Source organism: Scyliorhinus canicula, chromosome 24 (assembly GCF_902713615.1).
Source record: "Scyliorhinus canicula chromosome 24, sScyCan1.1, whole genome shotgun sequence".
Lineage (NCBI taxonomy): Eukaryota > Metazoa > Chordata > Chondrichthyes > Carcharhiniformes > Scyliorhinidae > Scyliorhinus > Scyliorhinus canicula.
Genome location: NC_052169.1, coordinates 18,812,879 through 18,839,997, shown reverse-complemented (window position 1 = coordinate 18,839,997; position 27,119 = coordinate 18,812,879). Strand labels below are relative to the sequence as shown.

The following is a 27,119-nucleotide window of genomic DNA, read 5'->3' as shown; positions in this document are numbered from 1 at the left end:
TAGGTCCTGTTTAAATCTTTATTTAATTTTTGTTAGCTTTGGTTAGTTTAACGATTAGATGTAGGGCAAGGAACCTCAGTAGCGTGGAGTGCCCATTTTGTGCCAATTCAAAACCAGGGGTGGGATTCTCTGTAGCACTGCGCCAAAATCAGAAACTCTGGAAGCGGGGCACGCAGTGGTTTGATGCCGGGTCGCGATGCTCCAGCCCCCTCCAAATCGGTGCCATTGGGACGTGCACCGCGTGCTGTCGCAACGCCACTGGTTCATCATCAGCCGGCCCACCCGCGATGCTCCACCTCCGATGGGCCGAGTTCCCGGCGGCGCAGGCAACGTGTGATCCCAGCGGTCGGCAGCCTGGCGTGCAGACAATGTCCAGCGCCGCCACACTCGGCCGAGATCTGTGCTGCTGGCCGGGGGGCTTCTGCCAGGGCTGGGGTGATGGGGGTGGCCAGGAGGTGGACTATAGGGTCAGGGTGGGTGGCTACTCGTCCAGCACGGCCAACGCCATCTTCTCCAGCGTGACCGGTGCATGTGTGGGGGATGCAGGTGTGTGCGGCTGCAGCTCGTCAGCCCTGTGCATGTGCAGCATGGGACCTGGCGATTCTCTAACCGTTTTCCGCTGTTCCGCAGGTGTTTCACGCGGCACCGGTGCTCACACTTTATTTATGTCCGGGAAAAATCCGTTCACCCTTTCTTGGTTAGGTCCGCTCTGTGCATCACCTTGAACTGCACCAGGCTTATTACTGCACATGAGGTGGAGTTGATCCTCTGCAGCGTCTCAATTCAGAGTCCTCCCCCTATCTCCATGCCCAGCACCTCCCTCAATTTCCATCATGTTTCACTAGTGGGGTTGTGATGATCGGAATACCTTGCCCCTTTAAGAGGCTTGGAACCCTGGGGGACTCCGCCTCTGGCTACGCCCCCTGGGAAACAGTACTTAAGATGAGACTCCATTTTGCGAGCACACTTCTCATGGAGGCTGCCATTGTCCACTGCTTATTAAAGCCTTTGATTACTGACCTAACTTTCGTGTCGTAATTGAGAGTGCCTCAATTTAATAAGCAGTGCACATCAAGATGGACAGCGGTCTGAAACCAGAGAGACTCAACCCGGAAGGCAGGACGCCTGAAGCCTCGGAAATCTTTAAACATTGGCTCCGGTTATTTGAGGATTATTTGGAATCCTCACCGTCTGATGTCGACAGCGTTCGCAAGCTGCGCTTCCTACATGGCCGGGTGAGCCACCGAATCTCTGCCATGATTGAAACCGCTACGACCTATGAGGCGGCGATCGAAATATTGAAGAAACGCTTCATAAAGACTACCAATGAGGTACATGCCAGGCATTTGCTCTCGACCTGCAGCCAGCGCTCCGGAGAAATGCTGGATGAGTTCGTGGAAAGACTCACCGCGCTCGCGAGGAACTGCGACCACAAAGCAGTGACGGCTGAAGAACACAGGGACTTACACATTCGCGACGCCCTTGTGTCTGGCATCAGGTCATCATACATCTGGCAGCGGCTCCTAGAAGACGGGGCGAAGGATCTCCAAGGCACGGTAACGCTCGGCTTTTCTCTCGAAACGGCCCACCGTAACCTCCGTACGTACTCCGCGGACCTTACGAATCCCTCTCGATCCCCTCCAGACTCGGCCACGCTACAGGCCTGTGCCACGCGTCGATCCACTCACTCCGGGGGCTCCCCATGCTATTTCTGTGGGCAAGGCCAGCACCCACGTCAGCGTTGTCCGGCCCGATCTGCGACCTGCAACGACTGCGGGAAGAAAGGGCACTTCGCGAAAGTCTGCCTGGCTGGGCCCAAAGGCCACAAACAAAAGTCTCACCGGGCCCAGAAATCAAGCTCCCGGCCTCACAGGCCCCGCAACGTGGCTGCACTGCGGGCAGACACGCCCACTTCTGACGCGTCATTGACCTCGTGCGAGTCATGGGAGCGGCCATCCTGGCGGCGGCTATCTTCAAAACCCGACACGTGCGACCGGCGGCGGCGGCCATCTTGTGACTCCGGGCGGCCATTTTGTGAGTCCGACTCTGACGGCCCGCACCTAGGAGCGATCACGCTTGATCAATCACGGCCGAAACACCTGCGAAACTCGATGATGCGGGTGCGAATCAACGGCCAGGACACTCCCTGCCTGTTCGACTCCGGGAGCACGGAGAGCTTTATCCACCCAGACACGGTAAGGCGCTGCTCCCTGCGCACCCATCCCGCCTCCCAAACTATCGCCCTCGCCTCAGGGTCCCATTTGGTTCAAATCACGGGGTATTGTGTCGCTGACCTCACAATTCAAGGCGCGAAATACTCCCATTTTAAACTGTACATTTTTCCTCAACTCTGCGCCCCCCTGCTGCTTGGCCTCGACTTTCAGTGCAGCCACCGGAGCCTGACACTGAAGTTCGGCGGACCCCTGCCCCCACTCACAGTCTGCAGCCTGGCGACACTCAAAGTTGCGCCACCCCGCCTCTTCGCGAACCTCACTCCCGACTGTAAGCCCATCGCCACCAAGAGTCGCCGGTACAGTACCCAAGACTTGACTTTCATCAAGTCGGAGGTTCAGCGGCTACTAAAAGAGGGGGTCATAGAGGCCAGCAACAGCCCTTGGAGGGCCCAGGTATTAGTAGTCCGCTCCGGGGAAAAGCAACGCATGGTTGTGGATTATAGCCAGACAATAAACCGCTTCACACAACTCGATGCGTACCCACTTCCCCGAATAGCTGAAATGGTGACCCAAATTGCCCAGTATCGGGTATTCTCCACGGTTGACCTCAAATCGGCCTACCACCAACTCCCTATTCGCTCAGAGGACCGCCCCTACACGGCTTTTGAAGCAGCCGGTCGGCTGTTTCACTTCCTCAGGGTACCCTTTGGTGTTACAAACGGAGTCTCCGTTTTCCAGAGGGCGATGGATCAAATGGTGGACCAGTACGGCTTACGGGCGACCTTCCCGTACTTGGACAACGTCACCATCTGCGGCCATGACCAGCAGGACCACGACGCAAACCTGAGGAAGTTCCTCCAGACTGCCCGGGCCCTCAACCTCACCTACAACAAAGAGAAATGCGTGTTCCACACAACCCGGCTCGCCATCCTCGGCTACGTCGTGGAGAACGGGGTCCTAGGCCCGGACCCCGACCGCATGCGTCCCCTTAAGGAACTCCCCCTCCCCCGTAGCCTCAAGGCACTCAAACGGTGCTTGGGGCTTTTCTCCTATTACGCCCAGTGGGTCCCCAGATATGGGGACAAAGCCCGGCCACTCATTAAGACCACAGTTTTTCCTCTGACGGATGAGGCCCAGTCGGCTTTCAACCATATCAAGGCCGGCATCATCAAGGCCGCCATGCACGCGGTGGATGAAGCCATCCCCTTTCAAATAGAAAGCGATGCATCAGACGTCGCCCTGGCTGCTACCCTCAACCAAGCGGGCAGACCAGTAGCGTTCTTCTCCCGAACCCTCAACGCCTCGGAAATTCGACACTCTGCAGTCGAGAAGGAGGCACAAGCCATAGTGGAGGCCGTGCGACACTGGAGGCACTACCTAGCTGGTAGGAGGTTCACCCTCATCACCGATCAACGGTCGGTCGCCTTTATGTTCGATAACGCACAACGGGGCAAAATAAAGAACGACAAGATTCTGAGGTGGAGAATAGAGCTCTCCACCTATACGTACGATATTAAATATCGCCCGGGGAAGCTCAACGAGTCCCCAGATGCCCTGTCCCGCGGCACGTGCGCCAACGCGCAATTGGACCGCCTGAGAGCCATCCACGATGACCTCTGCCACCCGGGGGTCACCCGGTTGCCCACTTCATCAAGTCCCGCAACCTGCCCTACTCCATAGGGGAGGTCAAGACCATGACTAAGGCATGCCAGATCTGTGCAGAATGCAAACCGCAGTTCTATCGACCAGACAAGGCCCGCCTGATAAAAGCCTCTGGGCCCTTTGAGCGACTAAGCGTGGACTTCAAAGGGCCTCTCCCGTCCAACAACCGCAACATCTATTTCCTCACCGTCATTGATGAATTCTCCCGCTTCCCTTTTGCTGTCCCCTGCCCCGATACTACCTCGGCCTCCGTGATCAAGGCACTGCGCAGCATCTTCGCTCTGTTTGGTTTCCCCGCTTATATCCACAGCGACCGGGGTACATCGTTCATGAGCGATGAGCTGCGTCGGTACCTGCTCAGCAAGGGCATCGCCTCGAGCAGGACAACGAGCTATAACCCGCGGGGAAACGGGCAAGTGGAGAGGGAGAACGCGACAGTTTGGAAGGCTGTCCTCCTAGCCCTACGGTCAAGGAGTCTCCCTATCGCCCGCTGGCAGGAGGTCCTACCCGATGCCCTGCACTCCATTAGGTCGCTCCTCTGTACGGCCACGAACGAGACCCCTCACAATCGTTTGTTTGTCTTCCCCAGGAAGTCCACCTCTGGAGTCTCGCTTCCACCCTGGCTGACGACTCCGGGTCCAGTCCTACTCCGGAGGCATGTGAGGAACCATAAAACGGATCCCATAGTCGAGAGGGTCCACCTGCTGCACGCGTTATGCCTACGTCGAGCACCCCGATGGCAGGCAGGATACTGTATCCCTGCGAGACCTGGCACCCGCTGGCTCTCCCACCGACTCCACTGATCCTCCCACCGACCCCCCCCCTTCTACCGACGCTCCCGGCCCTACACTGAACGCCGACTTCGACAGCGCCCCCTGCCCCCCAGCCGACACCGACCACCTTAATCACTCCTGATACCCCCCCTCTCCAAGGCGGACGAAGCTTCAGTCAACCGTGCTCCCGGATAGACCACCATCGGAACCGACCGCATCCACGGCACCACCACCGGAGCGGCGAAAGTCAGCACGGACTATCAGACCACCACAAAGACTGAACTTATAATTTAAAAACACTTCATCCCCGACGGACTATGTTTTTTTTTAAACAGAGGGTGAATGTGATGATCGGAATACCTTGCCCCTTTAAGAGGCTTGGAACCCTGGGGGACTCCGCCTCTGGCTACGCCCCCTGGGAAACAGTACTTAAGATGAGACTCCATTTTGCGAGCACACTTCTCATGGAGGCTGCCATTGTCCACTGCTTATTAAAGCCTTTGATTACTGACCTAACTTTCGTGTCGTAATTGAGAGTGCCTCAGGGGTCCTGACCTTTTCATTGAGTCGTCTGTTTTTTCACCACAGTTCTATGAGTTGTCTGTATTTTCACCACATTTGTCACCCGCTAGCCAGTCCGGCCCTACCATTGTGTCCAAAAGTGTGTCCGGGTAGCTGGGTAATGTCTTTGTCTCCTTACAGAGGAAATCGCACAGCTGCACGTTCCCTTTCGGCAGTTGGAGTTTCTCTGATAGTTTCCCCAGGGTAGCTACCATCCAAGCCAGGTCCTTCACCTCAAGGCCCCTCTGTCCTCCTTCTATGCCCTAAATGTGTAATCTATCCTAGCCAGTGTGAATTTATGGTTATTGCAGACGGGGGCCCCAGGTTGAGTTTACAACCTGAGAAGGCAGCAAACTCTCAAAGGAGTTGCATTAGCTTTCCCATGCTGGCCAGGGGATTCGACACGTAGAGGGGCAGGTTATCTGCATAGAATGAAACTCTGTGCTCTCTAAAAGCCAGTTCACCACTTCGCTGGTTTTCTCCTTTGGCTCTAAAGCCCCTGTAGCCCCAGTTTTCTTCCTTTTTGCACTTTGCTTCCCCTGAAGATTTTCCCCTTCCCCTCCCAGTGCCAGGCACTCTAGATCTGTAAAAGGAGGGTTGAATTTGAATAATCTATTTGATGAAGTAATAGAGAAGGTTGATGACGGGATAGCAATGGATGTTGTCCATATGGATTTTAAGAAAGCTTTGGACAAAGTATCATTAAAAAAAAGGCCGGTTAACGGACTTCCGGTAGCGGCAATGAACAGCTGAGCCGCATGTTCGGCGGCTCCCGATACCAACGGACTTCGGGGCTTTTTTAAAGGCCCCCAACGGACCTGAGGAGGCAAATCCCGACGGGGGAAGAGGCCAGGAGTCGCCCCATGGTGCAGACCAGGAGCGGGGCAGGGAGAGAACCGGGAGAAAAAACACTTAGAAAAAAATCGGAACCCGAAGGACAAAATGGCGGCCGGCGAAAGTTTCGAGGAGCTGAAGAAGTGGGTCCAGGAGCAGCAGACGACTCTGCTGCGCTGCTTCCAGGATTTGAAAGTGGAGCTGCTGGAGTACCAGCCTCCCCGAACAGGCGCCGGAATGTGCCGACTAGGGGCTTTTCACAGTAACTTCATTGAAGCCTATTCGTGACAATAAGTGATTTTCATTTCATTTCATTTCATTTCAAGGTAACCAACAGGGTTAGAGACCCAGACAGCCCAGGAGGCTGCGATCTGGGAGCTGCAGCAACAGGCCGCCGAGAGGGAGGACGAGGTCGCGGCCGTGGTGGGGAAGGTGGAGGTGCATGAGGCGCTTCATAAAAGATGGCAGGAGCGGTTCGAGGAGTTGGACAACCGGTCGAGGAGGAAGAATTTACGGATCCTGGGCCTCACGGAGGGGCTGGAGGGGTCGGACCTAGCGGCCTATGTGGTGGTGATGCTGAACTCGCTGATGGGGGCTGGGTCCTTCCAGGGGCCTCTGGAGTTGGAGGGGGCCCACAGAATTCTGGCTAGGAGGCCCAAGCCGAACGAGCCGCCACGGGCGGTGTTGGTGAGGTTCCACCGGTTCGTGGATCGTGAGTGTGTGCTCCGGTGGGCCAAGAAGGAGCGGAGCAGCAAATGGGAGAACACGGAGGTGCGGATCTTCCAGGACTGGAGTGCGGAAGTGGCGAGGCGGAGGGCCGGGTTTAACCGGACGAAGGCGGTGCTCCACAGACGGATGGTGAAGTTTGGAATGCTGCAGCCGGCGCATCTGTGGGTCACCTATAAGGATCGACACCACTACTTTGAGTCCCCGGAGGAGGCGTGGGCCTTCGTGCAAGCAGAGAAACTGGACTCAAACCGAGGGTCCCCCGGAGGGGGGATGCTGTAGAATACTGTATTTATTTATACTGTATACTGTATTTGCGGAGTTTAGGGTAAGATGTGGGGTGGCCTTAGGGTGGGTGGGGTGATGTTGAACGGGTTTTTTTTTTAATGGGTTTTCAAGCAGGAGTTGGGTTGACGGGTTAGGACTGAGGGGTAAACGGGGTGTTCGGGGAGCTGGTGGGGGGGACTGACAATGGGAGTGGCCCTGGAGGAGGCGGGGCCCGGCAGGGCGAAAGCGCGGGCTTTCTGCGGGGTTCCTGCGCTGGGAGAGGGAGGGGGCGGGTTTTTTTCTTTTCCCGCGCAGGAGCGGGGGAGGGTGGACTGGTTGATGGGCACAATGGAGGAGGGGCAGTCCCACGTTGGGAGGAGCCGAAAGTAGGGCGGGAGCCGCCGGGGTCAGCAGAAGATAGCTGGCTCACGGGAGTGTTGTAGAGGGGGGGGCGCGGTTAGGAGGGGTCCTAGCCTGGGGGGGAGGAGGGGTGGGGGGATACTGGGTTGCTGCTGAAACGGTCAGGAAGGAGCTGGAGGACGCAGGGGGTGCTGGAGGGGGGGGGGGGGGGGGGGGGGAGTTGCCGACGTGGGGAACTGGCAGAGCGTGGGACGCTGGCAGGGGGTGGGCAAGGGATGGGGTATGGCTAATCGGCAGGGGAAGGAGGCAGGGAGCCCTTGGATCCGGCTGATAACCTGGAATGTGAGGGGGCTGAATGGGCCGGTCAAAAGGGCCCGAGTAGTTGCGCACCTGAAGGGACTGAAGGCGGATGTGGCCATGCTCCAGGAGACAAACCTGAGAGTGGTGGACCATGTCCGGCTGAGAAACGGGTGGGTGGGCCAAGTATTCCACTCAGGGCTGGATGAGAGGAGGAAGAAGGTGCTGTTTGAGGCGTTGAAGGTGGTGGCTGACAGTGGCGGGAGGTACGTGATGGTGAGTGGCAAGCTGCAGGGGGAGCGGGTAGTGTTGGTGAATGTTTATGCCCCAAATTGGGACGATGCGGGGTTCATGCAGCGTATGCTGGGCCGCATTCTGGACCTGGAGGCGGGGGGCCTGATCATGGGGGGAGACTTTAACACAGTACTGGATCCCCCATTGGATCGATCCAAGTCCCGGACGGGCAGGAAGTCGGCGGCGGCTAAGGTGTTGAGGGGATTTATGGACCAGATGGGTGGGGTGGACCCTTGGAGGTTTGCGAGGCCAAGGGCCAGGGAATACTCGTTTTTCTCCCATGTACATAAGGCCTACTCAAGGATTGATTTTTTTTTGTCCTGAGCAGGGGGCTGGTGTCGAGGGTGGAGGAAGTGGAATACTCCGCCATTGCCATTTCGGATCATGCCCCGCACTGGATGGATCTCGGGCTGGGGGAAGAGAGGGACCAACGTCCGCTCTGGCGCATGGAGGTGGGGCTGCTGGCAGATGAGGAGGTGGCCAGGAGGGTCCAGGGGTGTATTGAGAGATACCTCGAGGCCAATGATAACAGGGAGGTTCGGGTGGGGACGGTCTGGGAGGCATTGAAGGCGGTGATGAGGGGGGAATTGAACCCATAGGGAGAGGGGGAGCAGAGGGAAAGGGAAAGACTGATAGGGGAGATGGTGCAGGTGGATAGGAGATATGCGGAGGCCCCGGAGGAGGGATTGCTGGGGGAGAGGCGTGGCCTTCAGGCCAGATTTGACCTACTGACGACCAGAAAGGCGGAAGCCCAGTGGAGGAAAGCACAGGGGGCGGTGTACGAACACGGGGAGAAGGCGAGCAGGATGCTGGCGCACCAGCTCCGGAAACGAGACGGGGCTAGGGAGATTGGGGGAGTGACGGATAGAGCTGGGAAGGTGGTGCGGAGGGGGGTAGAGGTCAATGGGGTCTTCAGAGACTTCTATGGGGAACTGTACCGGTCTGAACCCCGGGTGGAGGAGGGTGGAATGGGGTGCTTCCTGGACAAGTTGCGATTCCCGAGTGTGGAAGAGGAGTGGGTGGAGGGACTAGGGGCGCCGATCGAGTTGGAGGAGGTGGTCAAAGGGATAGGGAGCATGCAGTCGGGGAAGGCACCGGGGCCGGACGGGTTTCCGGCCGAATTCTATAAAAAGTATTTGGATCTGTTGGGTCCCCTGTTGGTCCGGACCTTCAACGAGGCAAGGGAGGGGAGAGAGGGGAGGGGGGGGGGGGGGGGGGGGGGGGGGGGGCTCTGCCCCCAACTATGTCACAGGCGCTGATTTCCTTGATCCTGAAGCGGGACAAGGACCCTCTGCAGTGTGGATCATATAGGCCGATTTCGCTGTTGAACGCCGATGCTAAGCTGCTGGCAAAGATCCTGGCCACTAGAATAAAGGATTGTGTGCCGGGGGTCATACATAAGGACCAGACGGGGTTTGTGAAGGGAAGGCAGCTGAACACAAATGTGCGAAGACTCCTCAATGTCATTATGATGCCGGCGGTGGAAGGGGAGGCGGAGATAGTGGTGGCGTTGGACGCGGAGAAGGCCTTCGATAGGGTTGAGTGGGAGTACTTGTGGGAGGTGTTGGAGAGGTTTGGGTTTGGGGAGGGGTTTATCCGGTGGGTGAGACTGCTCTACGAGGCCCCGATGGCAAGTGTAGCCACGAATAGGAGGAGGTTGGAGTACTTTCGGCTGCATCGGGGGACGAGACAGGGGTGCCCCCTGTCCCCCTTGCTCTTCGCGTTGGCGATTGAGCCCCTGGCCATGGCACTGAAGGAGTCAGGGAACTGGAGGGGCCTGGTGCGGGGTGGGGAGGAGCATCGAGTGTCGCTGTACGCGGACGACCTGTTGCTATATGTGGCGGACCCGGTGGGGGGGATGCCGGAGGTGAGTAGGATTCTTGGGGAATTCGGGGGTTTCTCGGGGTGTAAGCTGAACCTGGGCAAGAGTGAGGTGTTTGTGGTGCATCCGGGGGATCAAGAGGAGGGGATTGGTAGGCTCCCATTGAAGCAGGCAGGGAAGAGTTTTAGGTACCTAGGGATCCAGGTGGCGGGGAGCTGGGGGGCCCTGCACAAGCTCAACCTCACAAGTTTGGTGGAGCAGATGGAGGAGGAGTTTAAGAGATGGGATATGTTACCGCTGTCACTGGCGGGGAGGGTGCAGTCCGTCAAGATGACGGTGCTCCCGAGGTTTTTGTTCTTGTTCCAGTGCCTCCCCATCCTTATCCCGAAGGCCTTTTTCAGGAAGGTCAACAGCAGTATCACGGGTTTTGTGTGGGCGCATGGGACTCCGAGGGTTCGAAGAGTGTTCCTGGAGCGAGGTAGGGATAGGGGGGGGCTGGCGTTGCCCAACCTCTGTGGGTACTACTGGGCGGCCAACGCAGCGATGGTGCGTAAGTGGGCAATGGACGAGGAGGGGGCAGCGTGGAAGAGGATGGAGTGGGCACGAGCCTGGAAGCGCTAGTAACGGCGCCGTTGCCGCTCCCTCCAACAAGGTACACCACGAGCCCGGTGGTGGCGGCTACCCTCAAAATTTGGGGGCAATGGAGACGGCACAGGGGAGAAATGGGGGGCTCAATGGAGGCCCCGATACGGGGGAACCATCGGTTTGTCCCAGGGAGGATTGATGGCGGATTTCTGGGCTGGCACAGGGCAGGGGTTAGGAGGTTGAGGGACCTGTTTGTGGAGGGGAGGTTCGCGAGCTTGGGGGAGTCAGAGGGGAAGTTTGGGCTCCCCCCGGGGAACATGTTTAGGTACATCCAGGTGAGGGCGTTTGCCAGGCAGCAGGTGGAGGGGTTCCCCTTGCTGCCCCCGCGAGGGGTGCGGGATAGGGTGCTCTCGGGGGTGTGGGTCGGAGGAGGGAGGATCTCGGACATATACCGGGTAATGCAGGAGGTAGACGAGGTCTCGGTGGAGGAACTGAAGGGGAAGTGGGAAGAGGAGCTGGGGGAGGAGATTGAGGAGGGGACGTGGGCGGATGCCCTGGAGAGAGTGAATTCCTCCTCTTCCTGTGCGAGGCTTGGCCTCATACAGTTCAAGGTGCTGCATAGGGCCCACATGACTGGGACGAGGATGAGGTTTTTCGGGGGCGAGGACAGGTGTGCTAGGTGCTCGGGGAGCCCAGCGAACCACGCCCATATGTTTTGGGCGTGCCCAGCGTTGGGGGAGTTTTGGAAGGGGGTGGCAAAGACGGTGTCGAGGCTGGTGGGATCCAGGGCCGAGCCAGGCTGGGGACTCGCAATTTTTGGGGTTGCAGTGGAGCCGGGAGTGCAGGAGGCGATAGAGGCCGGGGTCCTGGCCTTTGCGTCCCTAGTAGCCCGGCGGAGGATCTTGCTCCAGTGGAAGGATGCGAGGCCCCCAAGCGTGGAGGCCGGGATCTCGGATATGGCGGGGTTCATTAAATTGGAGCGGGTGAAATTTGGCCTGAGGGGATCAGTACAAGGGTTTTTCAGGCGGTGGCAGCCTTTTCTGGACTTCCTGGCGGAACGGTAGGGAAAGAGGCCGACAGCAGCAGCAACCCGGGGGGGGGGGGGGGGGGGGGTAAGGATAGGGGGGAGGGAGAACTGTGCACATGGGTTTGTGGAGGGTGCTATCTCTCTCTTTTTTTGTTTTTCTCTTTGTTCTTTTTCTTTGTTGTTGTTCTTTTTTTTTGTTTTTTGTTCTGTTTGAAGTTGCTCTTGAAGCTGGGGGGGTATTGTTCATGGGGTGTTACCGCAGGTGTATGTTAATAGAGCTAAGATGTTTATATTTTGTATTTTGTAAACATTTCAATAAAAATTATTTTTTTTTAAAAAGGCCGGTTAACAAAATTAAGCCACATTTGTGGTGTCGTTCTGTTGATAATATTACTGAGGATTGGATTGTTCTTAAAATGTTACTGGTCTTTGAAGGATTTTAAGAGCAGACAATGAGGATGGTGTCAATTGACTGCAACAGGACACAGGTAGGCTAACAGAGATGACAGACATGTGGCAGATAAGATTTAATGCAGAGAAGAGTGAAATGATGCATCTTGGCAGAAGGGTAGGGAGAAGCAATATATACTTAATGGCGCAACTCCACAGATTCAGAGGAACCTGGGGTTTGTGTGCATAGATCTTTAAAGGTGGCAGGGCATATTAGAAGAGCAGTTAGTGAAGCATAGGTGATCTTGAATATCAAAATTAGAGGAACTGAGTACAAAAGCAGGGAAGTTATGTTGAACCTTTATACAGCTCTTGTTATGTCCAGTTCTGGCCACCACACTTTAGGAAGGATATGAGGGTCTTTGAGGCACAGAGGAGATTTTCAGGTTTGCGGGATGAGGGATCTTAGTTACAAGGTTAGGTTCAAGAACCTTGGACCAAAATCAATCAAAGGGAGGCTTGATACAGGCATACAACAGTATGGTTTCCCACTGATGTACAAGGACTAAAGGATATAGATTTAAGATTTTGGGCAAGAGACGCAAGGAATATAAGGAAGAACTTTTTTACACAGCAAGTGGTAATGACCTGGAATGTGCTGCCTACAAGAGTGGTGGAAGCAGAAATGAAGATTTGTTTCAAAAGGAAATTGGATGGCCATTTGAAGAAAACTTGAAGGGCTTTAGGGATAGAGAAGGGAAAGGGTACTGATTGCATACTTCAGCAGAAAGCCTGTAGGAATTCACTGGGCTGTATAGCCTCTTTCAATGCCGTAATGGCTAGCTGAGTTGTTCTTGCACAGAACCGGTAGATAGTTTGGCCCAAATGGTCTCCTTCTCTGCTGTAGTCATTCTATGTACAATTACTTCTTAGAATTCAGATAGTTTGTATTAAAAACTTACCAATGCATGCACGTCCATTAGATGCTAACTCAAAGCCAGGTTTACAGATGCACTTGAAGCTGCCATCTTCATTGATGCACATTCCATTCATACACATGTTTCTCTGGGAGCATTCATCCTGATCTGAAATTGCAGCAATAAAGGTTACAGTTATAAATTGCATGATTTATTAATATTAACATCTTGTGAGCATTTAGATTTTATTTAAACATTGAATAGTGTTGCACTATAATCATAATTTATGACAAAGTTTGAAATGCATAATTAAACAAAATACGTTAATTTACAAGATAGCTCTGAAGCCAAACTTTAAAATCGCAAAAAATATTAATATAAGTCAAATAAAGTTCAAAGGATATAGATCGGTTGGAGACTTGGGCGGAGAAATGGCAGATGGAGTTTAATCCAGCCAAATGAGGGGTAATGCATTTTGGAAGGTCAAATACAGGTGGGAACTATACAGTAAATGGCAGAACCCTTAAGAATATTGACAGGCAGAGAGATCTGGGCATACAGGTCCACAGATCACTGAAAGTGGCAACGCAGGTGGATAAGGTAGTCATATGGCATGCTCACCTTCATTGGTTAGGGCATTGAGTATAAAAATTGTCAAGTTACGCTGCAGCTGTACAGAACCTTAGTTAGGCCACACTTGGAACATTGCATACAAATCTGGTCGCAACACTACCAAAAGGATGTGGAGGCTTTGGAGAGGGAACAGAAGAGGTCTACCAAGGTGTTGTCTGGTCTGGAGGGGATTAGCTATGAGGGGAGGTTGGATAAACTCGGATTGTTTTCACTGGACCGACAGAGGTTGAGAACCGACCTGATAGAGGTTTACAAAATTCGAAGTGGCAGGGATGGAGTAAATAATCAACATTTTTCCCAGGGTGGAAAAGTCAAATACGAGGGGACATAGGTTTAAGGTGCGAGGGGAAAAACTCAGATGTGCGAAACAAGTTTTTTTACACAGAGGGTGGTGAGTGCCTGGAACGCGCTGCCGAGGGAGGTGGTGGAAGCAGGGACAATAGTGACGTTTAAGAGGCATCTTGATAAATACATGAATAAGATGGGAATAGAGGGATGGGGCCCCGGAAGTGCAGAAGGTTTTAGTTTAAACATGCATCATGATTGGCGCAGGCCTGGAGGGCCGAAAGGCCTGTTTCTGTGCTGTACTATTCTTCGCTGATCCCAACGTTCTTAATATTTTATTTGTATGATTTTATTACATCTTTATATGCTTACATACCCATGCAATTTTTTCCATCTGGTGTCAGCTGAAACCCAGCATTACAAATACATTGGAAACTGCCTTCTGTATTCACACAACGACCATATTTGCAGATCTGACCGTTCTGAACGCATTCATCAATATCTGAAAAATAATAAAAGCCATCCATTTTAAAGTAACAAGTAACATGATTTTATTGTATTTAAAATAGTTAATTTTGAGCAATTGGCTAGTTTGATGTGTTATTTCAACCACTGTGACCACCTGTGGTTGTGAGGAAGTATATGTAATTAAATATTTAAAAGTATGTTAACTATCGCTGCTAAATGAATATTATAAATACAACATAATCTGATACCATTATTAAATATTAGCTTACCTAACCCCAATTATAATTTTTTTGAGCAGAAAAATAATAATTCTATTCAGCCGTCCTATGATTTAATTCTTTCTCCCATTGACCTACCTATATCATTGTGGTAGCACAGTGGTTAGCAGTGTTGCTTCACAGCACCAGGGTCTCTGGTTCGATTCCTGCTTGGGTCACTGTCATAGAATCTACAGTGCAGGAGGCCATTTGGCCCATTGAGTCTGCACCGATCCTTGCAAAGAGCACCCTACCTAAACCCACACGTTTGACGTTCTTCCTTCTTGTTCACTTCTTAATTTTCAAGCAACTTTGGAACATTTTCTAAGTCTTCTACAATCAAGACTTGAATCAATAGTACTCTCTCTGGCTTCTGCTCACCACACTCTTTTCTAAGACTCACCTAAGAACGCTGCTGGCATGGAAGGTGGCTCAAAGTTACATACTTCTGTTGGGTGAGCTACCTGTGGGGCGTAACAGGCATTAACAGTTTGCAGGCGAGTCCTGTGAGCCAATTTCGGGATCCTCAGGTATGGATTGTTTCCCTGTATTAAAATAGCCTAAAGGAATTTCTAGGTCAATAACTAATCATAGTTCAGTTCTACATTCTGGCTGCTCTTTATTCTGTCATTGACACCTACTCTGGAATAATGCTTTCTGTCTTTACTACAATGATTAGCACTTCCTTTGCCTTTTGTTCCATGACATCTTTGTTATTTGATCTCGCCTGCCCATCTCCTCCCTCCTTTCAATTGTGTAAAACCCATCTCATTTCTACCTCTCAACAGTTCCAAAGAAGTCATTTGGCAGAAAATGTTAATCCTGTTTCTTTCCCCGCAGATGCTGCCAGACCTGTTGGGTTTTGCCATCATTTTTTATTTCAGATTTCCAGCATTTGCAGTATTTCCTTACATTTATTCTAACTCGGACATTAATATCAGAGCCCACTGTTCAACCCTCACCACTAATAAAGTATCCCTTTAAAGTCAGAAGGGGGGATATTAAACTAGTCACAATAGTCCAGACTTAGTCTTATATGCTACATTACTGTTATTTATTTACTTTACCACTAGTGAGCACTAGGATATTGGTTGCAGCAATATGCCACCATTATTCCAGTATGTTCCCATCAATTTTACCGTTAATATTGAAAAAAATAATTATTTTAGCTCTAACTGCATTAAACTGTATGTGTAAGCTACTTTTCAGTCTCATACTCAGCACTTCCAAATGTGTGAAATTTGCATATAGTGATCTTCACCATTCTGCACTGCTCCTATTTAGATATCTGAAAATATTAGTAATCTTAACTGATTCAAATAATTTATAAAAACAGATGAACAGCAGAGAATTCTAGTATAGTGAGTAATATTATAAAGTTTGCTGCAGTTACTCATATTTATATAGTACTTTTAACATAATAAGATGTTTTAAGATGCTTCACAAGAGCATTATAAAACAAAATTTTACACACAGTCACAATGAGCTATTAGGGTCGTAGCAAAACGGCAAGTGTTTCAGAAGCAATTTTAAGGAAGAAAAGAGAGAAAGTAGTAGAAAGCTTTCGGGAGTATATTGCAAAAGAGGTCAGAATTGCAGAAGCACAGATGGGTCTGAAGGAGATTGCAGAGATAGAGAAAGGAGAGGGCATTAAGGGGTTTAATAATTATGATAATTATAAAATCATGGCGCTGCTTAAGAGGAGCCAATGTAGGACACCCAATATGAGACTGGATGCAATTGAGGGTACGGACAGCAGAGTTCTGGATGAACACAAGTTTATTGAGTGCTGAATGAACATGGGTAGTCAGCCAGGAGTGCATTGGAATAGTTGGAATGTGCGGCACGGTAGCACAGTGGTTAGCACTGCTTCACAGCGCCAGGGACCCGGGTTTGATTGCAGGCTTGGGTCTGTGCAGAATCTGCGCGTTCTCACCGTGTCTGCGTGGGTTTCCTCCGGGTGCTCCGGATTCCTCCCATAAAAAGTCCCGAAAGACATGCTTGTTAGGTGAATTGGACATTCTGAATTCTCCCTCAGTGTACCCATACAGGTGCCACAGTGTGGCGACTAGGGGCTTTTCACAGTAACTTAATTGCAACGTTAATGTAAGGCTACTTGTGACACTAATAAAGATTATTATTATTATGATAGCCAGCTTTAGGGATAACAAATGTATGAATGAGAGTTTCAGTGGCAGATGAGCTGTGACCGGGAGTCAGGTGATGCCAAGGAAATAGAAAGTCTTAGTGATGCCACTAATATGTATTCGAAAGTTCATCTTGGGATCAAATACTACATCGAGGTTTCAAATAGTATGGTACAGCCTCAGTGAGTTGACAGAGGGAGCAAGGACCCAGTAGTTAGGGAACAAGGCTGTGGTGAGGGATGGAAGCTTCTCCCAATATTTAGTTGAAATAAATTTCTGTTCATCCAGTACTAGGTGTCGAACAAGTAATCCAACAAATTAGAGGGAGTGGGTTGGGGGGCTGAGAAAGGTGGTGATGATGTAGACCTGGGCGTCACCAGCCTACAAGTGGAAATGGGGGGGACATTGCATTTTCAGATGTCACTGATGGCAAGTTCATCAAAATCATCACCATGGTTTGATGGCACGATGGCACAATGGTTAGCACTGCTGCCTCACAATGCCAGGGACATGGTTCAATTCTGGCCTTGGGTGATTGGTTTGCACATTCGCCTGTGTCTGCCTGAACTTCCTCCAGGTTCCTGGGTTCCCTCCCACAGTCCAAAGATATGAGGATTAGGTGGACTGGTCATGATCAGTGTGTGGGGATTTGGGGATAGAGCCTAGGTAGAGTGCTCTTTCTGAGGATTGGCACAAACTCGATGGGCCGAATTGTCTCATTCTGCACTGTAGGGATTCTATGGATTATTTTATGGATCATACCAGAAATTAATAAATCATTGGTTAGGTCTCAGCTGGAGCATTATGGACAAATCTGGGGACCGCAGCTCAGGAAATTAAAGTCTTAGAAAGCGTACAGAAGAGGTTTACCATGATGTTATAAGGCATGAGGAGAGGCTGGAAAAGTTTTTTCTTTAGTTTTCTAATTCTGTTACGGGATGTGGGCATCACTGGTTACACCAGCATTTGTTGTCCATCCCTACTTGCCCTTCAGAAGGTGGTGGTGAGCTGCCTTCTTGAACCGCTGCAGTCCTTAAGTTATAGGTACGCCCACTGTGCTGTTAGGGAGGGAGTTCCTTGATGTTGCCCCAGTGACAGTGATGGAACGGCGATGTATTTCCAAGTCAGGGTGGTGAGTGACTTAGAGGGGAACTTCCAGGTGGTGGGATTCCCAGGTATCTGCTGCTCTTGTCCTTCTAGATGGTGGGAGTCGTGGGTTTGGAAGGTGTTGTCCATTGGTGAATTACTGCAGTGCATCTTGCAGATTGTCCATTGTTCGTCAATGGTGGAGGGTTTAAGTGTTTGTGGAAGGGGGAGAAATCAGGTGGACTGCTTTGTCCTGGATGGTGTCGAGTGTCTTGAGTGTTCTTAGAGCTGCACTCATCCAGGCAAGTCGAGAGTATTCCATTACACTCCTGACGTGTGCCTTGTAGATGGTGGACAGGCTTTGGGGGGTCAGGTGAGTTCTCACTATAAGATTCCTAGTTCTGACATGTCCTGGTAGCCACAGTATTAGTGTGGCTAGCCCAGTTCAGTTTCTGATCAATGGTAACCCCCACTGTTGATTGTGGGGGATTCAGCGATGGTAATGCCATTGAACGTCAAGGGTCGGTGGTTAGATCTTCTCTTGTAGGAGATGGTCATTGCCTGGCACTTGTTTGGTGCAAATGTAACTTGCCACTTGTCAGCCCAAGCCTAGATATTGTCCAGTCTTGCTGCATATGGACATAAGACTGCTTCATTATCTGAGGAGTCATGAATAGTGCTGAACATTGCGCAGTCATCTGCAAACATCCTCACTTCTGACCTTATGATGGAAGGGAGGTCATTGATGAAGCAGCTGAAGATGGCTGGGCCTAGGACACTACCCTGCGGAACACCTGCAGTGATGTCCTGGAGTCGAGATAATTGACCTCCAACCACCACAACCTTTTCCTTTGTGCCAGGTATGACTCTAACCAGCAGAGAGTTTTCCCCCTGATATCCATTGACTCCAGTTTAGCTCGGACTCATTGATGCCATATTTGGTCAAATGCTGCCTTGATGCCAAGGGCAGTCACCCTCACCTCTGGCATTCAGCTCTTTTGTCTATGTTTGAATCAAGGCTGTAATGGAGCTGCAGAACCTGGCAGAACCCAATGAGCATCCGTGAGCAGGTTATTGCTGAGTAAGTGCCGCTTGATAGCACTGTTGATAACTCCTTCCTTCACTTTGCTGATGATGAACAGTAGACTGATAGGGAAGTAATTGGATGGGTTGGATTTGTCCTGTTTCTTGTGTACAGGACACAACTGGGCACAACTGGACAACGGGAGTGTTCTTCTTGAGACAAGGAAGTTTAAGAGACGACCTAATAGAGATTTTCCAAGATAAGAGATTTTGGTAAGAGCTTTTTTGGTTAGGTTATTAACTGAAAGTCATAGATTCAAATCAAATGACGAGAAATGTCAGAATTGTCGGGATCTGGAATTCTCGACTTGAAAAGCTGGTACAAGTTGTTTCTATAACTAGTTTTAAATGGGATTTGGGCAGGTGTTTAAGGATGAGGATCTTTACAGATGGGTACAAAACAGAGATATGGAATTAAGCATGCATTCGCTTTCAAAGACCCAGGGTAAGTCTGATGAGCTGAACGGTCTAGTTATGTGCTGTTGTTTCAATGTTTTATAAATAGACACATCAAATCTGTATCACTTAATCAACAAAAATTCAAAATGGAGGTTAGTCTATTCATTATCATTTGCTTTCTGTCAACTAATCATTTCTAGATTCAATTCAGTGCAGTCCTACCTATGGTTCTGAAATTTAAGCTGGGAGCTTTTATGTGGGACAAGGTTAAATACCTTTGTAAAACCTAGAATGTATCATGCACTCTCTTACCTTTATCCCCAAAATTGTAATTTCTTCAAAAACACTAAAGGTGAATCAAAAATAACTTTGCACTCCAAAAACCAGCCTACTGATCTCCCAGAAATCCGCACTCAAAACAATCCTTTATGCTCTTCACCTTCATTGTTTGAAGTGATTTTCTCAGAATTAGATATCATGTAATAGTAGATAATGAAATCATACAATGTTAATAGCAACACCATGCTAATAGTAACACCACAATCAAATCATGTTCTGAACGCAGTTAAATTATGATATAAATCTCAGGCTGAGTTTTCTAAATCAGGATTGACGTTCGATTGAGGATATTAATGAACAGAATGATAACAGAACTGAGCAGTTATAACTATCTGGAAAGAATGAACAGGCTGGGCTTTGTTTTTCCTCAAGAAAGTAGAAGGCAAAAGAAAAGGCTGAGGTGTGACCTAATTCCAAAGGGGTTCAATAGGATGTATGTAGCTATATTTCTATTTGTACTTTAGTCCTAAACTAGAAATCATATATATATATATAAACTGGCCCAGAATAAATTCAAAAAATAATTTGAGACAAATTTCATATCACGATTAGAATTTAGAACTTGCTACCACATGGAGTAGCTGAGGTGAATGGTACAAATGCGTTTAAGGGGAAGCTAGATAAATGAGGAAGAAAGGAATAGAAGGATATGCAGATGGGGTTGGATGACGTAGGATGGGAAACAGCTTGAATGGAGCATGAGCACCAGGAAAGGCCAGTGGACCTGTTTGTGTGTTGTAAATTCTATGTAATAATGGGTACCTTAACAAAGTATTGATAAGCAATAACTTGTTTCAAAATTGAACCATCGTTCCAACATAAAAAAGCAAAATGGAGTACTGATGTTTATAGAACAATAACATACCCACACAAGTAATTTTAGTAGAGGTGCTCTGAAAACCAGGATGACAACGGCAAAAGTAAGAGCCTTGTGTGTTCTCACATTTTCCATGCATACAGGGGTTGCTTAGACATTCATCCACATCTGTATAAGGGAAAAGCAAATCACAATTATACAGAAATACATTAATATTTAGATACTAAAATGGCTGTTCAGAGACGAGAACATTCTAAATTGTAACAATACACAGCACGCAATTATGTATAGCTACTTTCTTTAACTTGTAACTAATTTGGAGATTTTGGTTTATAATCAAAAAAGAAACAAATAAAATCCAGACTATGACTGAAACACTGATATTATACTGCTTTTAACGTAAACACATTCCATCATTATATTGGGAATAATAAATCCACCCCGACATCACACTGGGATCAACATAACATACTGCAACACAGTGGTTTGATTCATACCAACACATTCTTCTCTTCCATCAAGTTTATAACCCATATAACACTCGCAGCGATAACTAGGCCCGGGAAGTGGAATGCAACGTCCATGAAAGCAGAGGTTTCCATAAACCTGGCAGTAATCAGTTACATTTAATGGTCCTGGCAAAGAAATGGTGAAGAATTCATAATTAAGTAGAGATAGATAACAACATTTAAACAAATATTGCGCATGATAATAAGGGCAATTCCATCTTACGAGGTCCATCCGGCCAACGGTCATCAGGCCTGGGTCTAGGTCCAACATCAGGCCTGGGTCCTGGTCCAACATCAGGCCTGGGTCCTGGTCCAACATCCGGCCTGGGTCCTGGTCTAAGATCAGGCCTGGGTCCTGGTCTAAGATCAGGCCTGGGTCCTGGTCTAAGATCAGGCCTGGATCCCGGTCCACCATCAGTCCAAGAAACATCAATGCACAATTTAAGATATTCATCTGAAAGAGCACAGATATAGTTATGGTCATTATATTTAACTGAAACACAAATAAAGCAAAAAGCCCTCAACTTATTGGACTTTGTAGTGACCTGATGGTCTCTTTATTTTTAGTTAACATACAAATACCTTACCAATAAAGCACCCTGCATCATTCTATATAGAGGCTGCTGTCTCTTGTGGTCTGCCGCCACCACATGTGTTGAGGATACTGATGTAGACCTCGGGGGATCTGCCCTATGCTAAGCAAGATATTGAGAAAGACAAGGGTTCTGTCTGAACACAATTACAAGAGTTTATTAGTAGCAAGAACCATATGGACTGCAGTGGTTCAAGACGCAGCTCATCACCACCATCTTAAGGGCAATAAATGCTGGCCTAGCCAACTAAGCCCACATTCCTTGAATTAATTAGTTCTGCACAGGCCTGCAGCCAGGGTCCGAATACTTCCATGGGCTGATTACTTGACCAAATGCCTGCTCATAAGGTATACATGCTCTTACTGATAAAGTCACAGACAGTAGTGAATATCTGCAGTGGGGATCACAGGCAACAGTGAGCATCTAACATGGAGGCTGTACCTTTTAATTATAAATTAAGAGGATATTATTCTTAAATACTCTGTTGCTACATGAACACACTAATTAATATGCTTGTATATCCTTTGTTATGTATATAAAAAATATTTGTATGACATTTTAGTATTCAACAGCATTAAAATGATATGCCATTTTAGAACATAGAACAGTACAGCACAGTACAGAACACACCCTTCAGCCCACGATGTTGTGCCGACCATTTAGCCTAATCTAAGATCAACCTAACCTACACCCCTTCAATTTACTGCTGTATATGTGTGTGGTGAACCATTGTACACCTGTATTAGGGGATGTAAGGTAGGACCTGTATTACAGGTTCGTCAGTAGCCCCTGCCGGCTGGCTCCGCCCAGTAGGAGGAGTATAAATATGCGTGTCCTCCATTAATCTGCCATTTCGCCAGCTGCAGCAGGAGGCCACGCATCTGACTGCAATAAAGCCACAGTTGTACCCAACCTTAGTCTTTGTGCAATTGATCGTGTATCAATGGGCCTGTCCAAGAGTCGCTTAAATGTTCCTAATGACTCTGACTCCACCACCTCCGCCGGCAGTGCATTCCACGCACACACCACTCTCTGACATCTCCCCTGTACCTTCCTCCAATCACTTTAAAATGATCTCCCTTCGTAACAGCCATTTCCGCCCTGGGGAAAAGTCTCTGGCTATCCATTCTATCCATACCTCTCATCACCTTGTACACCTCTATCAAGTCATCTCTCTTCCTTTTTCGCTCCAGTGAGAAAAACCCAACTTCCTCAACCTTTCTTCATAAAACATGCCCTCCAGTCCAGGCAGCAGACTGGTAAATCTCCTATATACCCTCTCCAAAGCATCCAAATCCTTCCGATAATGAGGCGACCAGAACTGGACACAATATTCCAAGTGTGGTCTCACCAGGGTTTCATAAAGCTGCAGCAAAACCTCGCGGCTCTTAAACTCAATCCCCCTGATAATGAAAGCCAACACACCATATGCCTTCTAACAACCCTATCAACCTGGGTGTCAACTTTGTACGTGGACCTCAAGATCCTTCTGTTCCTCCACGCTTCCAAGAATCCTGGGCGAAATTCTCCCCTACCCGGCGGGGCGGGGGGTCCCGGGGTAGTGGAGTGGCGCCAACCACTCCGGCGTCGGGCCTCCCCAACCACTCCGGCGTCGGGGCTGGCCGAAAGGCCTTCGCCGGTCGGCGTGAATCCGCGCATGCGCCGGAGCGTCAGCGGCCGCTGACGTCAACACCGGCAATTGCGCGATGGAGGGGGTCTCTTCCACCTCCGCCATGGTGGAGGCCGTGGCAGCGGCGGAAGAAAAAGAGTGCCCCCACGGCTCAGGCCCGCCCGCCGATCGGTGGGCCCCGATCGCGGGCCAGGCCACTATGGGGGCACCCCCCAGGGTCCGATCACCCCACGTCCCACCCCACCCCCCCAGGACCCCACTCGTGCCGCCAATCTCGCCGGCACAGAGGTGGTTTAAACCATGGCGGCGGGAGAGGCCTGACAGCGGCGGGACTTCGGCCCATCGCGGGCCGGAGAATCGCCGCGGGGGGCACGCCGATCGGCGGGGCGCGATTCCCGCTCCCGCCGATTCCCGGATGGTGGAGAATTCCGGCCACGGCGGGGGCGGGATTTACGCCGGCCCTGGGCGATTCCCCGACCCTGCGGGGGGTTGGAGAATTCCGCCCCCTGTCTTTCACCCTGTATTCAGCATTCAAATTCAACCTTCCAAAATGAATCACTTCACATTTATCTAGGTTGAACTCCATCTGCCACATCTCAGCCCAGCTCTGCATTCTGTCAATGTCCTTTTGTAACCTGCAATAGCCCTCAACACAATCTACAACTCCACCAACATTCGTTCCATCAGTAAACTTACTAACCCACCCTTCCACTTCCTCATCCAAGTCCTTTATAAAAACCACAACGAGCAGAGGTCCCAGAACAGATTTAGACACTGTTGAATACAAAAATGCCATTCAAACATAATTAAATATTCATCCATTAATATTAATAGCAAATTTAGATTGCAATGACCTGTGTTAGCCATTGTTCAATATGGTGGTAAGAATGACTTCTACCCGAATCCAAATTCACAAAGAAATAACACCAGAGGTCATACGACTTGGAGGTTACATGATTCACAAACGACAGCACACATCATGCAGAGCCTCCAGCTTCACAAGTGGTGATGTCATAATGATGTCACTATGTGGATTCTTAAAAGGTTCATGCATAAAATATCACAACAGTACCTTCAACATAGGAAAATATTTGAAGATGCTTCACAGATGTTTGGAGAAATGTCTTTGCCTTATGTGAACTGTATATGTGCAAATGCCATTTGGATCTCATGAATGCTCATTAAAACAGGTGGCCGCTGCCATCCAGTCAAGTCTTTCAATCTTGCGTCACGCCAGTGGGTAATTATGTTGGTGTCAAACCCGATTGCCAATGAGTGATATGCACAAGGGGGTCCTGAGTTCACCACAGATTTCGGGTTGAGTACAACAAGTTGCTGCCATAATGTTGCACTGCTCCTGATGTGCTGTACATCATTGTGCCAGGGAATGCTGGTTCCTTCCTCAATCCCCATGCCGAGTCAATCTTTGTGCTCCTGAACCCATGCACCCTCCTGTATCACCAATTACTGCACCTGGGGTTGGGGACTACTGCGGCCTCCTACCCCTGGTGCCATACAACAGTGTTTATCTTGACAGGACAGTGGGCGGGACTGATGCTGCCACGACAACAAAGGTCTAAAATTCACCTGAGAGTGGTGTGCGCGGTGAGGCTGAGGGGAGTGTGTCGGAACAAAGGCAAGGGGTGCAATGTGGAAGGAGGGTTGTGCAAGGAGAGGTATGGAGGGGGAGGTGTCACAATGGCATGAAGAGGGGCCAGGAAGTGGATGAAGAGAATGAATAATAGAAGGAAGAGGGAAGGTCAAGGGGAGGGAATCTGCACCCTGACAAGGCTGCATGAAGAGCTCCAAGCAGATCAAAGCGATACGACAACATTTATTGAAAGGGGATGCACAAAGACACCAGATGCGGCATGTAGATGTCCAAGTGGGGTATGGGTGCCTCTCAGGTTTGGGTGGATGGTGATTGAACTTTCCTTTCAGGTTGTGAGACTTTTTCTTATGGGTCACTGATATCCTGCATGGCCTGGTGAATAAAAGTAGGCTGAAGAGAATGATAGCACAATGGTTAGCACTGTAGTTTCACAGTGCCAAGGACTCGGGTTCAATTCCCGGCTTGAGTCACTGTCTGTGTGGAGTCTGCCCGTTCTCCCCGTGTCTGCGTGGGTTTCCTCCGGGTGCTCCGGTTTCCTCCCACAGTCCAAAGATGTGCGGGTTAGGTGGATTGGTCACGCTAAATTGCTCCGTAGTGTCCAAACGTTAGATGGGGTTACTGGGTTACGGGATAGGGTGGGGGTGTGGACTTAGATAGGATGCTCTTTCAGGGGCCGGTGTAGACACGATGGGCTGAACAGCCCCGTTCTGCACTGTAAATTCTATGAATGTGCTGGACTGGTATTTAAATATGGCGCCAGGACCTTTAATCCCATCAGCTGAGGGCTGGCGGATAAATGAGCTGCCAGTCTGCCAGGTGAGCTGGAAGGGAACTCGCTTGTGCATAATTAACAAGCCTCCAAACGCAAACCCTGGTGTGGGATTCTGCTATTATGGTTGGTGGGCTAGGTGCCACCGAGACTGCCTGCCACTGCACTTAAAATGGGAGAATTCTGCCCTTAAAAAATATTGACAGGATTGGGCAGAGTTATAATGGATTTATGAAAGGGAAATTATGTTTAACAAATCCGTTGGGAGTTTTTCAGGATCAATGAGCATAACAGAAAAAGGGGAATCGGTGGATATGGCAAATATAGAATTTCAGAAAGCTTTTGATTTGGTCCACGCAAGAGGTAAACAGATTAGAGCACAAAGAATGAGGGGTATATACTGGTATGGATTAAGAGCTGGATTCTAGTTTTTCCTACTCGTGGAAACATTCCCCCCACACTCTGTCCAGGACTCGCAGTATCCTGTAAGTTTCAATAAGATCCCCCCCTCAGCCTTCTGAACTCCAACCAGCACAGACCCAGAGTCCTCAACCTGCTCCTCATATGACAAGCTCTGTATTCCAGGGATCATTCTTGTGAACCTCCTCTGGTCCCTTCCAAAGGCCAACACACCCTTCCCGAGATACAGGGCCCAAAACTGCTCACAATACTCCAAATGGGGTCTGACTAGAGCCTTATTCAGCCTCAGAAGTACATCCCTGCTCTTGAATTCTCGCCCTCTCGACATGAATGCTAACATTGCATTTGCCTTCCTAACTGCTGACTGAACCTGCACGTTAACCTGAAGAGAAGCTTGAACAAGGACTCCTAAATCCCTTTGTGCTTCTGATTTCTTAAGCCTTTGCCCATTTAGAAAATTGTCTAAGCCTCCATTCTCCCTACCAAAGGGCATAACCTCACACTTTTCCACATTTTATTCCATCTGCCACTTCTTTGCCACTCTCTTAGCCTGTCCAAGTCATTCTGCAGTCCCCCACTTCCTCAAAACTACCTGTCCCTCTGCAGGGAGGGGCCTCACGGTAGCATGGTGGTTAGCATCAATGCTTCACAGCTCCAGGGTCCCAGGTTCGATTCCCGGCTGGGTCACTGTCTGTGTGGAGTCTGCACGTCCTCCCCGTGTGTGCGTGGGTTTCCTCCGGGTGCTCCGGTTTCCTCCCACAGTCCAAAGATGTGCGGGTTAGGTGGATTGGCCATGCTAAATTGCCCGTAGTGTAAGGTTAATGGGGGGATTGTTGGGTTACAGGTATGTGGGTTAAGTGGGGTGAGCATTGCTCGGCACAACATCGAGGGCCGAAGGGCCTGTTCTGTGCTGTACTGTTCTATGTTCTATGTTCTATATCTTTGTATCATAAGAAGTCTTAAAACACCAGGTTAAAGTCCAACAGGTTTGTTTCAAACACGAGCTTTCGGAGCACTGCTATGGACCCTGGTGCTGCCCGTATTCTCCCGTCGGCGTAAATCAAAACACCTATTTAATGGCATCAACCAGTGCTGATGGCTGACGCCGTTCAGTGTGGAGGTAGGTCACGGCGTGGGGAGTGGCTGCAGGAGAAGTCACAGCGTGGCCGCAGTCTCTGGGTGGGGGGAGAGGGGGCTTTGGGGGGGGGGGGGGAGGGGAAGAGAGCGAGTGCCGGGGGGGGGGGACAGTGCCGGGGAGGGGGGTGAGCGAGTGCCGGGGAGGGGGGGTGGGAGCGCGTGCGGGGAGGGGGGGGGGGGGGGGGGGGGGGGGGGTGGGGGGGGGGGGGGGGGGGGGGGGGGGGGGGGGGGAGGGGGGGGGGGGGG

The 27,119-nt window shown here is 50.2% G+C and overlaps 1 protein-coding gene across 2 annotated transcripts in view; it reads right to left on the bottom strand.

The window, feature by feature from the left end:
* The window catches only part of LOC119956802 (fibrillin-1-like), a 622,562-nt gene that overhangs the window by 329,396 nt on the left and 266,047 nt on the right, over positions 1-27,119 (bottom strand). For both annotated transcript variants that reach the window (XM_038784238.1, XM_038784237.1), the window contains exons 10-14: positions 20,936-21,166; positions 20,701-20,838; positions 20,252-20,371; positions 13,984-14,109; positions 12,735-12,857 (exon numbers count right to left, since the gene is read on the bottom strand). In XM_038784238.1, coding sequence (XP_038640166.1) covers positions 12,735-12,857; positions 13,984-14,109; positions 20,252-20,371; positions 20,701-20,838; positions 20,936-21,166 — 738 coding nt within the window. The remainder of the gene's footprint in view (positions 1-12,734; positions 12,858-13,983; positions 14,110-20,251; positions 20,372-20,700; positions 20,839-20,935; positions 21,167-27,119) is intronic.